Source organism: Chrysochloris asiatica, unplaced genomic scaffold (genome assembly GCF_000296735.1).
Source record: "Chrysochloris asiatica unplaced genomic scaffold, ChrAsi1.0 scaffold00172, whole genome shotgun sequence".
NCBI classification, from domain to species: Eukaryota; Metazoa; Chordata; class Mammalia; order Afrosoricida; family Chrysochloridae; genus Chrysochloris; species Chrysochloris asiatica.
The window spans coordinates 86,726-103,109 of record NW_006408690.1 but is presented as its reverse complement, the minus strand read 5'-3'; the positions used below and the strand labels follow the sequence as shown (position 1 = coordinate 103,109).

General features: G+C 43.1%; 1 protein-coding gene across 4 annotated transcripts in view; it reads right to left on the bottom strand.

The window, feature by feature from the left end:
- Positions 1–16,384, bottom strand: part of KIAA1217 (KIAA1217 ortholog) — an 84,069-nt gene that overhangs the window by 31,302 nt on the left and 36,383 nt on the right. For all 4 annotated transcript variants that reach the window (XM_006871646.1, XM_006871647.1, XM_006871648.1 and 1 more), the window contains one exon: positions 3,158–3,333. In XM_006871646.1, the coding sequence (XP_006871708.1) occupies positions 3,158–3,333 (176 nt within the window). The remainder of the gene's footprint in view (positions 1–3,157; positions 3,334–16,384) is intronic.

The following is a 16,384-nucleotide window of genomic DNA, read 5'->3' as shown; positions in this document are numbered from 1 at the left end:
GAGACTATATAGCTATCCAAGGTCCAAGCACAGTACTGTATGTTAGGCACAACCTAACACCAGGTACTATTAGCATTCATGTATCCGACTACCCATAAGTCTCCAAGAAGGTCCAATGCTTTACTGGTCCAGAGATGTGTTGATTGCAGGGTTTCCTGGGCTCATAAATCATCTCTCCTTTATGAAGTACCACTTGCTCTAACACACACATACACATATATACACATTGTCATCTGACTTAGAATGGCCCGTGTGTGACTGAGTACTGATTGACTTTCAATGGCTGGTATTTTAGAAGTAGGTCCCCAGGCATTTCTCTGGGGTGACTCAAACCTCCAGCCTTCTGACTAGCAGCCGAGCATGTTAATTATTTGCATCACTAAGGAGCTCTGATAGTGTAGTGGTTACAAGTCAGCCTGCTACCCTCAAGGTCAGCAGTTCAAAATTACCATCTGTTCCACGGGAGAAAGATGAGGCTTTCTGCTGCTGTCAAGATTTGCCACGACAGAAACCCTACACAGGTTTCCTATGAGTTGGAACTGACTCCACGGCACACCACCACCACCGCCACAAGAACCACCACCACCACCACGTTTCACCAGGCACTTCTAAACTACAGCTTTATGCTATATGCAAACTCCTATGTGCTTCTTTGCTAGAAAGACATTACTCAAAGCTATTGTGCATAAATAAGATATTGTTGTTCAGGAGCTCTGGTAGTGTAGTGGTTACGAGTCAGACCACAAAGGTTTCGAATTGCTGACCTTTGCTTTATGTTGTACATGTAAGCCAGTAAAAGCCACTCGTTTCCCCAGCAACAACATATATTTGCAACACTGCTGTTTTATAGTCTCAACTGACTTGAGGTATTTCTGTGTTTTGTAACGCCAACAGTACATTGATTTTCTGAAAGTGATTATGCGAATTCGTATCTTGTTATCTGCAAGGCAGAAGGAATTAGGAGCTTTCAAGTTCTTTCACAGAGTAATTTCTAAACACAAACAACTGAACATTACTCAAGGTCAGCAGTTCGAAACTACCAGCTGTTCCGTGGGAGAAAGATGAAGCTTTCTGCTCCCATAAAGATTCACAGCCTCAGAAATCCTATGCAGGGTCGCTATGAGTCGGAATCGACTCCACGGCACACCACCACCACCACCACCGTGCCAACCAAATTAAAGTCCCATAAAAATGTATGAGACATGAGATGGACAGTGACCAAGTTTAATTAATTCGCAAAATGGGCATTCAAATTCTAATTTGTTTTCACTTGACTCCTTGTGAGAAAAACATTCCCCTCTTAATCAAACACATTTGGTTGGCAGAGCGGTGACACTAGGTACAGCTGAAATATCAAATGGGACACCCATGTTAGGACATAAGAGAATTCTGACATTCTAGTCACGAGAAGAATTTGAAAGTTTCGTCCTTACTATTTTAAGTTGGCAGATTTAAGTGTTCCAAGAAATAAGCACCCCAAAAAATGACCGCTCGAGGTGAACTAGTTGTATGAGAAATCTTTGTTTTTTAACCAAACATAAATTAACATAAAAGATGTGTCTCCTCTTGTGACTGGGGGGTGTGGGAGACGTATAATACAACACTGCTCATTTCAATAGTGAGACTTGATAGATGCTTTCAATTAGAACTTTATATATGATTCTTCACATTCAAGGAAATTTCTTTTATTCTCTATGAGATACACTTTACATTTAAATTCCCCTTTTGCGATTTTAACTACAGTTGAATAATAGGAAGATAATTTTAGTGCTCTGTTATTTGGGCTATTCATTTTAATTTATTGAGATTAAATACAGGCTTCACATTTATTATTGGGTTTTGCCATTGGCTCCTTGTAATTTTATGTGCTGCTGAGCCCTACAAAAGAGGATGATGCTCCCAACTTTTAAAAAGCTTGGCTCAGTCACTTTGAGTGAAAATGGGGGGATTTCTTAGACCTCAATGGAGGCTACCAAGTTCCATGGAAACCCAAAAATCTAATTTGTACATAGCAATAAAAATAAAATAAAACTAAACTGTTGCGGTGAAGTTGATTGTGACGTATGGTGAGCTCACCTGTGTCAGAGTAGAAGTTCTCAATGGAAGTTGTCAGTGTCTTGATTGTTTGGAAGAACATCCCCAAGTCTTTCCTCTGAGGCACCTCTAGGTGCACTCAAACCTTCAACCTTTTGGTGAGCAGCCCAGTGTTAACTGTTCGCACTACCCAGGGATGCCTCGCACACAGTTGTTGTTGTTCTGACGCATAGAATCCCTGTATTGGGTTTCCAAGAAGCGCCTGTGGTTCACATCCACTTTGCAGTCCAGCACATTAACCCACGCATGGCACCATACCAGGTGCTCAATAAAGAGATGGGGAGAGTGTGGAGGTTAGGGTTATATGTCAACTTCGCTAGGCTACGATTCTCAATAGTATGCCATTTTTATTCATTTTGTGATCTGTTAAGGGGCGTTTTCTTGGGATTGTGATCTGCCTCCAATATATATGTATGTTCTGGCAAAGTTCACTTGCTCTCAATCCTGCAGGTCATTTTGTCATCTCTGATCTCTGGATCTTGGGATGTGAGCCCACAGCCTGCAGTTTGATCTTCTGATTTTGAGTTATTGGTGCCTGCAACCATGTGAGTGAGGAGAAGCCTCCAGCTTGAAGCCTGACCTACTGATTTGAGGCTTACCAGCCTTCACAACTGCGTGAGCCATTTCTCTGAAATAACTCTCTACATTTGGTGCTGTGGGTTAATGTGCTGGACTGCAAGGTCCATTTGAACTGCAAGGTCGGTGATTCAAGCTCACCAGCTGCACCTAGGAAACCCTATACAGGTTCGCTATGGGTCAGAACTGACTCGACAGCACTTAACAAGAACAGCAACACACACACATATATGTATATAATATAGATACATGTTGTTGTTGTTAAATGCTGTTTTTTCCAACTCACAGCGAACCTGTATAGAGTTTCTGAGGAGCAGCTGGTGAGTTGGAACACTAAATTTATACACACACTTTACTGATTTTGCTCACCTTAGAGAACCGAGTGTGAGACAGAGAATACTAACTAGGGAGGGCCTCCCAGTTGGCAGAGGAGATATTCCTTTTCAAGTTAAGACATCTAAACATGCACAAGAAGATTGGCACTCACCACAGCTTCTTGACTATCGTCTCCTCTTCGTGAAGGTACTTCTGTCTCTCTTGCTCCACCAGGATGCGCTGCCTCTGCACAGGGTCCTCCAGCCTCCTCATCGTTTCCATCACTTTGCTGCTGATTTCCAACTCAGCCTTCTTCATCATTGCCCTCAGCAGCTCCTGGTTCTGCAGCTGTTGAACAAAAGAAATCAACCCCAATTGGCTCTGCCTGACTGAATGTCTTACAATCTTCAGAAGCGGGTCTGGGTAATCAGTCCCACAGCTGAATCTTTATTTCAAAGAGAAAGGAAAGGGAGCAACAACTGTAGATAATATTGCTTCTTCAACGGACACTTGAGTTTCAGTAGCCAACTGTCAACCAGACTTTCAAATCTGTGTCGGCAAAAGAATAAAATCTGTTGCATGTGCTGATGCGTGCATCATGAACAACAGTGCATAAGTTCATTGGCAGACTTTTATGGGAAGCAGCCAGGCACACCAACTTTGGAACCAAGTAGATATTGGTTGGAATCCCAAACGTTCTCATGGGTGCGCTGTAAGTTACTTAGCCTCTCTTAGCCTCAGTGTCCTTATATCTAAGATGGGGTTATTCTGAGGATTATGTGAGATAATGCTTAGGATGGAACAGACACTCAGCAAGTGTTGAGTTGCCTATGGACTATGCACCACTCAATTGGTCTAAAAAAAATAGTCTACACCATACACCATGAGTTGGAAGTCAACTCGATGGCAGCTAACAAGAAGGTTGTTGTCCTATGTCGTCCAACTCATAGCGCCCTTATAGGATAAATACAACTGTCCCACAGGGTTCCTCATGCTTTAATCTTTACGGGAGTCCATCATCAGGTCGTTTGTCCCATAGACTGGCTGGGGGTGGTGGTGGGGTGGACAAAACAGAGTGCTTAGCCATCGTGCTGCCAGGGTCCCTGAATTCTATCATAGTGCCATAGTGTACCCAAAGTTTCCTTGAAGCTCCCAGGTGCTGCAAACAGTTAACACACTTGGCTGCTAACATGAAGGTTGAAAATTTGCATCTACCCAGAGGCACCTCAAGAAAAATCTCACTATCTGTGTCTAAAACAAGGAGCTCTGGTAGCGTAGTGGTTACGAGTCAGATAGCTAACCTCAAGTCAGCAGTTTGAGACTACCAGCTGTTCTGAGGGATAAAGATGAGGCTTTCTGTTCCTGTAAAGATTTACAGCCTTGGAAACCCTATACAGGGCCTCTATGAGTTGGAACCAACTCCAGGGCATATCACCACCAACCCTATGTAGGTCACTCTAAGTTGGAACCGACTACATAGCCGCCGCCACCTCCACCACCAAGTCTAAAACACTGACTACTGAAAACCTATGAAGAACAATTCCGTTCTGATACACATGGGTCACCATGCATTGGAGTGTATTCAGCACTTTAAACAAACACACAAAAAAGAGAACAGCAAAACCAAAAAATTCTTCTGAAATTTCCATTAGTTGTTAGTTTCCATTATTTTCTGGTTTTGTGGACTCTTGTATAGCAACTGTATTCAATCTCCATGGCAAAAAAAAAAAAAAAAAAGTCTTTGTTAGCGGCCTATTATCTCTGCAAACTGAGGGGAAATGCAATCTGACCACATTGCCTTCTTCTTGAAACCTCATCAGTGAGGTTTTTCATTTCCTTGACACTCCACAAAGCATTTCAATATGGTTTGAAATGCAGAGGCACCATGGTGTTCCAACGTCAGCACTGCACTATGATTCAATGGCCTCCAGAGATAAGCTGTCTCAATTTAACTGCTTGTCTTACCACATAGTAGCTGAGTAACCTGGTGTGGTGCTGTAGCTCCTATCCCATTGTCTGATAATGTGAGATTCAGCAAGACAATCAAATGAAGTGCTTGCACAAACATGATCAAGTCAGTTCCGATGCATCGCGACCCTGTATAGGATATCCGAAGAGCGAATCTATCTCAGTTGTTGTTAAGTGCTGTTGAGTCGTTTCTGACCCATAGCGACCCTGTATAGGGTTTCCAAGGAACATCTGGTGAGCTTGAAGTAACCACCCTGCGGTTCAAACTGACCTTGCAGTCCAGCACATTAACCCACAGTGCCACATCAGGACTCCATTCTATCTCAGTAAAATACCTATCTCAATAAAATCTCTATCTCAGTAAATACCAGCTATTGTTACCAGGAAGGATCCCTGGTGGTACGGTGCATTAAGTATTGGTTGTTAACTGCAAGGTCAGTGGTTCAAACCCACCAGCCACTCTTGAGGGAGAAAGATGAGGATGCGCTCTGCTTCTGTAAAGATTTACAGCCTCAGAAACTCGTAAGGAGCAGTTCTACTCTGTCCTTCTGACAGGGTCACTATGAGTCGGAATTGACTTGATGACTGTGGTTTGGGTATTGTTATTAGGGAGCGTAAACATGAAGGTGGGGCCTGCAGCTTTTGCAGGAATGGACCAAAGAAAAATGTATCTCGGGTTATGTCTATATGTGATTCTTGACTAAGCTCTCACAGTGTGTTTGCTGGTATCTGTTAATCATGGTCTTAAAACATCTTTTCATGTGCTATTAGATATTCAGATATTTTCTTTAAAATATATATTTCTTCAAATGTCAAAACTTCATATAATTTTGCAGTTAAAAATCCTTAAGCAAGCTCTGTACAATGTAAGATAGGATGACTTCCTTATGTTACTACTGGAGATCAAAGGAAAAAATATATATATATTTCATACAGCAAAAATAAACATTTACTATGTGGCAGGAAGATTGACACAGTGGTAGCTGCAAGGGGCTCAAGCTTAACAATTGTGAGCATGGCGCAGGACAGGCAGTGTTTCGTTCTGTTGTGCATAAGGTTGCTACGAGTTGAAACCAGCTCGACAGCACCTAACACCACCACCAGGAAGATACTTTCCTCACCATTTTCATAGAAAACAAACAAAAATAAACACCACCATTAAAACTCTAGAAAATGAGATGATGCAAAGTTAGACTTGCTATTTGCCCTAGAGTGGATCCAACTCATGGAGACCCCGTGTGTGTAGAATACAACTGCTCCATAGGTTTGTGGGTTTTTTCCTGTTCTTTTTTTTCCTTTTTCATAATGCATTTTCTTTCTTATTGCTCTTCAGCATCTATCTTTTGTGTAATGCCTTAGCAAATATTTTGTCCATTTAAAAGCATTTTTTTCTTGTTTATTGATTCATAATCCTTTACATATTCTTGATACAAGTTATTTGTCAGATATATGTATGCATGGCTAATATTTTCTGCTGCTTTCTGGCCTACCTTTTTGTTATTCAAAGACTAGAGAGTTTAATATTGATGTAGTGTAATTTATAATTATTTTTATGGTTTAAGGACCGCTGTGCATTGCCTAAGACGTTTTTGCTTACCCCAAAATTGCAGAGATTTTTCTCCAAGAAATTTTATAGTTTTCATTTTATATTTAAGATATATGATCTATTTCAGGTTAATTCTTTGTATTTGTGCGTTGAATTTTTATTTGGTCTGTGGTTTTCTTTTCTTATAATACCTTTTTGTGGTTTTGCTCTCAGAACAATGCTGACTTCATGATATGAGTAAGGAAATATCCTCTATTTTTAGAAAGTTTCTTCCTTTGAATACTTTGAAGACATCATCTCATTGTCTTCTGGCATGCCTTTGGTCCCTGACAAGAAGTCGGTGGTAATTCTTATATATGTCTTCCTGTACGTACTATATCCTTGTGCCTCTGGTTGCTTTAAAGGTATTTCTATTTATCCCTGGTTTTAGCAGTTTGATTATGATGTACCTTGGCATGGTTCCTTTGAGCTTATCCTACTAGTGGTTTTTTGAGCTTCTTTGGCCTGTGGACTTACAACTTTCATCAAACTGGGAAAAAATTCAGCCATATTTCTTATGCTATTCTCCTCCAGGGATATTACATTACTTATTACTGTTCTGCAGGTCACTAAGTTTTGATTGATTTTATCCGTCTTGTCTCTCTATACTTTAGTTTGAACAGCTTAGTTTGCTACATTTTCAAGCTCACTGATCTTCATTTCCAGTGATTAATCATCTGTTAAAGCCATCCAGATATAGAGAGCTCTGGTAGGTAGCGTAGTGGTTACGAATCGGACTGCTAACCTTAAGGTCAGCGGTTTGAAACTACCAGCCGCTCCGCGGGAGAAAGATGAGGCTTTCTACTCCCGTAAAGATTTACACCCTTGAAAACCCTGTACAGGGTCGCTATGGGTCAGAACCGACTCGATGGCACTTAACAACAACAAAGCCATCCAGATACTGTTTTTTAGCTCTTGAAAGTTCCACGTGAGCATTTTTTTCATCCCCATTTCTTGTCTCCTTATACTCCTGTTTTCCTTTAAATCATCAGGAATCATTATAATAGCTGATTTAGAATTCTTGCTGCTGATTCCTTACCCCTGGCATTTCTACTTGGTTACGTGTGTCAGAACACGAACATCAGCCCTGCGTACACTCTGGAGATGTTTTAGCTTACAAGCCATCAGTTGGTCTTTGCCTGGTTTAGTGTTCTTTTATACTAAACATGCTTGGCCTTTTATTCCACACCAGAAGCAAACCAGTTGCTTTTGAGTTAATTACAACTTTTGGTGACCCCAGCCCAGGGAAGAACTGTGCCCCATAGGGTTTTGATGGCTGATGAATCAGATAACCACACCTTTCTTTCACGACCCCTCTGGGTGGACTAAAATGTCAGCTAGCAGCTGAGAGGGTTAACTCTTTGAACCATCCAGGTTTCACATATCCAGAGATTCTTTGCAGAATATCTTCTTGCTTGGTACTCCACACCACAAATTCTAGCTGTTTCAGTTCTCCAAGGATTACTAGTGTGGTGCTGTGGTTTAATTTGCGGGGCTGCAAAGTCAGTTTGAACTACATGGTTGACGGTTCAAGCTCACTAGCCGCTCCTCAGAAACTTTAAACTGGGTCGCTACGGGTTGGCACTGCCTCAGTGGCACTTAGCAACAACAACAACAATAAGATCAAAGTCCAAACTTTGATCTTGTCTCAATTCTTTTCTGCATCATGATCTGAAAAGTGTCTATGAGCAGAAAGCTGAGTTAATTGTAGGTTTTATCTCCTGAGTTTCCCTACTCCTGAGAATCATGGTTCTGTGTTGTCTCAAAATAATTGTGTATTTTTTTTTTTTTTTCAGTCTTCTAAGTTGTCTATTGTGGGAAGGTAAGTACTGTTCCAGCTACTCCCTTATAGCTGGAAGTGTAAGTTGATTGAAAATGCCTATATGTTTTTATAAAACAGAGTTAGAAACAAATAATGTTCTCGGTGATTTGTAAAACAGTCTTGGGGTATCATCATCTGACCACCTCTAATTTCATTAGGAGGAAAAAGCCCCAGGATGATCCCTATATGGTAGAGGTCAGGCATGCGTCCACCCTCCAAACTTTTAACCAATTCTGACACCAACCACCCCTCCCTCCCAAGGCGCTCGCTACTTCTCTGCTTGGCTTGATAATTTGCTGTTAAGGGGTTTCTTAGTAAGGACTTTAAATCCGCTATTAAAATGATTCTTAATTACTTAAAGGGAAGCATGAGCATAAGGCAAGGGTGAGGACAGTCTGGCCTGAGGACCGTGGAAGGCCTGTGAAGTCATTTGGTGTGGCCCTGCTAAGGCAACTGCAGTTCCAACAACCACATTTGTTGTTGTTGTTAAGTGCTGTCGAGTCGGTTCCGACCTATAGCGACCATGTACAGGGTTTCCGAGGGTGTAAATCTTTACGGGAGTAGAAAGCCTCATCTTTCTCCCGCGGAGCGGCTGGTAGTTTCGAACCGCTGACCTTAAGGTTCACAGCCTGATTTGTAACCACTACGCTACCAGAGCTCCTAACCACCACATTAAGGGTGAGTTAATTAAATGTTTGACCAAATCCAGCAGGCTAGTTTTTAAGTTGATAATTTTTTGTATGGCCCGCGAAGAATGTTATAAATTTTGGCAGCGAAAAGGTTCCACACCCTTGGCATAAGGAGGTAAGAAATGGAGGTTAAAAACATTCTCAAGTGAAACTTTGAAGAGTTAAAAAGCAGCATTTGGATGGGCTTAACAGAAGAGTACAATTCAAGATCAGGAATGCTCAGAACATAGTTCTCCAGTCAAGCATGCTTCTCTCCAGCCCTGGGCCCTTTTGGTCTGGCCCCTGTCCTAGTTGGGGAGGTGTTACAGAAATCTTTTAGTTTTGCTAATTAGTATGCTCATAGGCACCCCATTCCCACTGCCTGAAGACAGCTTTCTCACTCTGTGGGCTGGGAATCCCACCATGCTGTCTCTTGGTTCTGCTTTCTCTCACCACCTCTGAAGCCACTGCTCTATGTCATGGAGACTGAGGAGATTCGGTGTTGAAGGTATCTCGGTCCAAAGGAGGCACTCTACTCCCGGCTCTTCTCTCTCGATGGTACAGAGATCTTCCGTTCTACCTCTGGGATGGTGCATTTTAAGCCTGCGCAATGGTTAAACCAACCAATCCCCAGTTAGGGTTTCATACACCTTATTGCATGGTCCTGGGGTGGTGCTGAAGGATAAGCACTGGACCGCAAGGCCCGTTTGAACAGCAAGGTGGCAGTTCAAACCTACCAGCTGCTCCTATACAGGGTCCCTATGAGTCAGAACCGACTCGATGGCACTTAACAACAACACATAAAAAAAGGAGGCTGGTGGTATAGCAGATTGCAAGCTGGGTTATTAACCGCAAAGTCAGCAGTTCAAATCTACCTGTTGCTCCGTGGGAGAAAGATGATGCTTTCTGCTTCTGTAAAGATTTACAGCTGCGGAAACCCAATACAGGGTCACTATGAGTCAGAACTGACACGTTGGCATACCACCACCTGACTCACAAAAAGGTGCTGTGAACCTTAGGTACATTATTAGCAAGTTATCCAAATCCCCTTTGTGGACTACAAGACCCTCACATTTGTATAGTTCTAGTCCTGGTGTGGTATGGTAGGATAAGCATTGAACTGCTAACCACAAGGTCACCTGTTCAAACTCACCAGCCGCTCCTTAGAAACCCTATACAGGGTCACTATGAGTTGGAACTGATTCGACGACACTGAACAACAACAACAACATCACCAGTCATTGTATTGTAAGCACTGGACTACCAACTACAAGGTTGGCAGTTCAAATCCACCTGCTACTCCTTGGAAACGCTATAGAGGTTCACTATGAGTTGAAACATCCTGGATGGCACTTGATAACAACAACAAGGCTACAGTTACAAGGACCATATTAAGTCATTCACAGTACCTCACCAATTATAAACATCAACTGGACCAAGTCATTAAGTCATATCAACGTCATCAAGAAACTTGAAACTGCCTAACCTAATTTTACCTACCTCAAAATAGCCATGTACCTCACATACTCAGTCTTGACATTTCTAGGTAAAACCTTGTTGTTGTTGTTGAGTATTGTCGAGCTGGTTCCGACTCATAGTAACCCTGTATAGGGTTTCTGAGGAGCAGTTGGTGGGTCTGAACCACCAATCTTGTGGTGCACAGTCTGGTGCTGATCCTATAGTGCCACACCAGGTAAAACCTAAGCATATGGAATTTGCTGATGGTGGACAGTGTAACTGGAATGATTGTATGGTCTGGCCGTGACACTGAACAGTGATTGTGCAACAAATCAGGAAGTTTCATGATGATATCCTGATTCCAGAATGGGTGCTGAATACCTGGAGGTTTCCCAGGCTGTTGGGAATAAGATAAAAGGATGTATCATCACAAATGGATGCCTGTTACCTGGGTATAGTCTTTTCATCTTGTGTTTAAAGTCTGACAAGAGCTTGGCACATGGCATGGCAGGCTTATTGTTACCCGGCTACAAGTTCGATCTTCGATTTCTGCCTAGTAGGGGAGGACAAATCAGCTCAGCATGAGCAAACATGCTTCTCAGGGATGCACATGGCCAGCGGCGTTATTTTGGGATGTAAGAACATAAATGAGATGCTGGCATTTCATATAACTATAACTGTATTGAGTGGTATCACTTCAAAAACAAGGGCTCTGTGTACTATCATGCAGCTCTTTTATGTTCATGTTTTGCATCCTCCTGGAGTCCTGGTGTGACGCTGTGGGTTAATGGGTCAGACTGCAGAGTCATTCAAACTGCAAGGTTGGCAGTTCAAGCTCACTAGCTGCTCCTTGAAAACCTTATACAGGGTCACTATGGGTCAGAATTGACTCGATGGCACTTAACAACAACAATAACAACAACAACAATTCTTGGGACGGGAGTCCTGGTATGGCACTGTGGGTTAATGTGCCAGACTGCAAAGTCATTTGAACTGCAAGATCAGCAGTTCAAGCTTACTAGCTGCTCCGTGGAAACCCTATACAGGGTCACGATGGGTCAGAGCCACCTCGAAGGCACTTAACACAACAACAACATTTGTGGGACGTGAAGGGAAATTTTGAGTATTCTTGAAAAAAAATTAAACAGTAAAATCAGAACAATGCAACTTTTTATCAGGATGCAGCGTAGTTGGTTGTGATCCATACAGTATTTCACTGGCTAATTTTTGGAAGTAGATTGTCAGGTTTTTCTTCCTAGTCTGTCTTAGTCTGTAAGCTCCACCAAAACCTGAAATCTGAAATACTGGTGGATAGCTTCCAGCACTAAGCAAAATGCAAGCCACCACGGTATGACAAAGGGACAGGCAGGTGGTGGCTTAGCCTGATACTTCACGTGAAATTGGAGAGCAGAGAATGACATGAACAGGGTTAGAATGACTTTCTTGATGCGCTTAAACCCCTTTTGCCTCCCTTGACACCCTTTTTGCGTGGTTTAGATCTGCCTTCCCTCCTAAGTCTGCTTCAGATTTCTAATCTTGAGCATAATCCATCAATCTGCAAATGAAATGCTCAAATAGGATATGTTCTATAGTCTAGGGTTTTCCTATGATTTAATTATCTAACGAGGGAAGTTGGCTGCCAAGCACAAAGGGTTTCATTCAGTCTCACTATTTTATAAAACAGTTCAAAGAACATTTGAATTTATAATTCAATTTTTGTTCTTTTGAGACTCTTCTAGAGAGTTTTGTGTATCTCTAATGATAGCTCCATTATTGGACTTATAATCACTTTGGGGTTGCACTTCATTCTTAGTGTATAATCATACATATGCTGAGGGAAGAAACGCTGCTAAGATAGCTTAATTATTTTAAAGTGTTTTTGTCTTAAATAGACTCCCCTGACAGAAAAGACAGAGGCTTGAGGGGGAGGACAGAAGAACGGGCACAAAGAATATAAACGCCGAGGTGAAAACAATAGTCGCCAGCTTAGGAAACAATTTGCTTTATCCTTCCCTGTGTGTCTGTTCTGTCGAATTATACAGACGTGAACTTCTTTTATTTATTGCTCTTTATAGGCAGAAAGTTAAAAAAAAAAAAAGTTAAGGTGTTCTGGAGAAATAAAGGAACATGTGTGGTTAAGATAGCATTCCTAGACCTTGACCAAAGACTTCCTTTGTTTGAGAAAGCTATTTGACACCAAGTCATAACAGTTCAAGGGTTACCAAGAGTGGCAAGAGAAGGGAGAGTCTCCCAGTCAGCAGCTAAGCAGTGCCGGGCATCAGCAGGGCGATGTCACAGTTACGGACAAATTCTCTTCTAGCCTTTGAAATGACCTGGGGAACGGTGGCACTTACACTAAAGCTTTCCTAAACTAACACAGGATCACTTTGGAAAGCAGTTAGGTACTACTGCTTGTTACAGTTTAAGGTGTGTATAAGTCCTAGTCCTGATTCTTGTCAAGGTGAATGTGACCTTATTGGTAAATAGGGTCTTTGAAGATGTTACCAGTTTTCATGAGATAGGGTGGAACCTAATGTAGTAGGACAGGGGCCCTCCTAAAAAGAGATGAAAGACACAGGGGACACAGCCATGTGAAGATGGAGACAGTAACTGGGGGACAGTAACCAGCTACAAATTAAGGAATGCAAAGACTGCTAGACCCCATCAGAAGCTGGAGGAGATGAAGAGGATCGTGCCCCAGAGTCTTCAGAGAGACCCTTCCCTACTAATACCTTAAATTCACATTAAACACATTCAGAACTGTGGCAAGATGCATTTTTGTCTTAAGTACTCTTGATGTGGTACTTTGCTACCTGCAACCCTAGGAAAATAAGAGAACCAAATTCAAATTGTACATTTAATTTTCCTGTACAGGTCCAGTGATGAAGCACAAGTTCCAAATGGCCAGCAGATGGCACTACAGAGAAGGAACAATGTGAGGCGGGGCTTGCAGCGGTGTTGTTTGGCCTGCATAGCCAAATGCACCAAACTCACTGCCATATCTAAGGCAGAGCAGACCTGCTCCTTACCAGTCTGAGACTGTAAGTCTTTATGGGAGCAGACAACCTCATCTCTCTCCCATGGAGCGGCTGGTGGGTTTGAACACTGAGCTTGTAGTAAGCGGTCCAATGCGTAGCTTACAATGCCACCAAGGCTCCTTTTGGCCCACATAAACCCCACAACAAACCCACAGTCAGTAAGCTGATTTCAAGTCACAACGACCCTATGCTGGATTTCCAAGGCTGTAAATCTATATGGGAGTAGAAAGTTCCCTCTTTAACCCATGGAGCTGCTGATGGATTCGAACTGCTGACCTTGTGGTTAGCAACTCAACATATAACCTACTATGCCACTAGGGATCCTTGGTGTCGTTGTTCCCACTCATAGAGACCCTGTATAGGGTTTCCGAGGAGACTGGTGGGTTTGAACCGTCAACCTTGCAATTAGCAGTGCAGTGCTTATCCTACAGAGCCACACCAGGACTCCTCAGTACCCATTAAATCATTTTTAAATTACTCCCCAACATTTAAAAATAGAGCTATTTCAATATAAAATCTATTTCCACATTCTTCTGAAATATTAAAATATCTAGGGACACTGAATGCTAATTCTGTCAGGTGAGAGCTGGCAGAACTGGGTGGCAACTGTCCCTCAGAGGGGCCATTTCAGAACGACCCTTCACCCACCTCACTTGTTAAGTGAGACACTGTTGGACACTGAGACACTTCTCACCCCTCCACCCAATCTGTGCACTTGATCTCATTGCAAAGTATCTTTAAAAATGCAAATGATGGAGACCTTCACAGCCAACAGGATTCAGAAGAGGATTTAAGTGACTTTGCATTGGATGCTTTAATGATAGAGCAGCCTATGAGATCTAAGCACTGACCTAGGTCATTCTAATAACATCAGTGCGGCTTCACACCAGTCCCCAAACCAGCTATGCTTTTGTGTGCTCTCTGGGTTTTAGAAGGCAGGGAAATCATTTTCATAGCTTTAATTGTGATCGTTGTTGTGAGCTGTCCTTGAATTGGCTACATGCACAACAGAATGAAATGCCCGGTCCTGTTCTATCCTTGGGAATGCTCAGTTGCTGAATGGACCATTGTGATCTCCAGGCTTCTTTTGTTGACTCATGGAAGGAGATCACCAGGCCTTTCTTCTGAGCCAAACCTATTCAGCATCCTAGCAAGCCCCTACCAACAGACACATGTGCTGCTCATGAGGGACAGTGGCCAGGAATCAATCTTGGTCTCCTGAATAAAGCCAAAAACCAAACCACTGCCATTGAGTTGGTTCCTACTCCTATTGACCCTGTATAGGGTTTCCAAGGCTGTAAATCTTTACAGGATCAAAAAGCCTCCTCTTTCTTCTGAGGAGTGGCTGTTGGGTTCAAACTACTGACCTTGTGGCTAGCAGCCCAATGTGTAACCCGTTACTCCACCAGGACTCCTGGTTTCCTGCATGGAAGGCGACAATTCTACTCTGATCCACCGTAGCTTTAGTTAGGTGATGGGGAACATAGGGCACGTGCCAGCAGTGTGCAGACAGAGAGAGAGGCTGAAGAGCTGAAGGATTTTCCTGACTGGACCTCAGTTCAGGGGGTTGAACTTCACTGGCTACCCAGCCTCCATGTCTACACGGTTACAGCCTTTTAGCAGAGGTTTAGTAACAGATTTCTCCAAGTCAGGGAGGATGATGGGTTTAGTCTAAGCCAGTGCTACATTTCCAACGTCCAACTACCCTTGAGGGCAGTGAGGCGTGAGGCTGATAGAAGGAGTAAATATGTGATCTCATCCAGATGTACAGTCCCAGCTCCTTATCTTCCGGCACCAAGAGATACGTTACTTTGTTCCATCAGGTAAATGGAATTTGTCAGGCAAGATTGACGACAAGAAAAGTCATTTTTACCTCCCCCTGAGTTCTCTGAAGTTCACATATCCCTTAACAATAGAAAAGGGTAAGGACATTATTATCCAACACACTATCCTGATACAACGCAACTGTTTTTCTCAACAAAACATTCACAATAGTTTTTTTCCTTAGGAATTCATTTTCAATTCTAAACTCTCACTTCTAAGTATATCCTAGGGCCTTGGGGTGTGCATCACTGGTGGTGGTACACTGTGTATGTCCACTGAGGAGGGCCAGAGAATCTAATACTGTAAGCTCTTGTGATGTCAAGTTGGTTCCTGCCCATAATGACCCTGTACAGGGTTTCCAAGGAGCAGCTGGTGAGCTTGAACCACCAACCTTGCAGTTCAAGCCAACTTTGCAGTCCAGCACATTAGCCCACAGCGCCACACACCAGGACACTGTAAGTAGGAAATCTTAACTGGCTGCTAGAATGCTCCACAGGATTCTTCTACTGCAGCTAGCCTCAGAAAACTCAAGACCTTTACTCATTATCTCCCCTGCCTCCTCCCACCATGTGTAAGGACATTTACAGCTCACAGGAGTGGTTGCAGGTTGGCTATAGTTGCAGTAGAAGGTTCCAGATGAGGATTAGGTGAGTGAACAGGACACAGTGACTTTGTGGATCTACTCTCAGGATCTTCAGTTAGCTCCTAAGAAAAGGATGGTAGAAAGAGCCCAGGGACAGTGCAGTGGGGCTAAGGATGTGGGGGGAGAAGAGTGAGGGAAGAGAGTGCTGACTTCAGGCAACTCAGACGGAAGCCACCATCCACAAGGAAGCAACTCAGACAGAAGCCACCATCCACAAGGAGGCAACTCAGACACCGGCCACCATCCACAAGGAGGTAACTCAGACACCTGCCGCCATCCACAAGGAGGCAACTCAGATACCGGCCGCCACCCACAAGGAGGCAACTCAGACACCGGCCGCCACCCACAAGGAGGCAACTCAGACACCGGCCGCCACCCACAAGGAGGCAACTC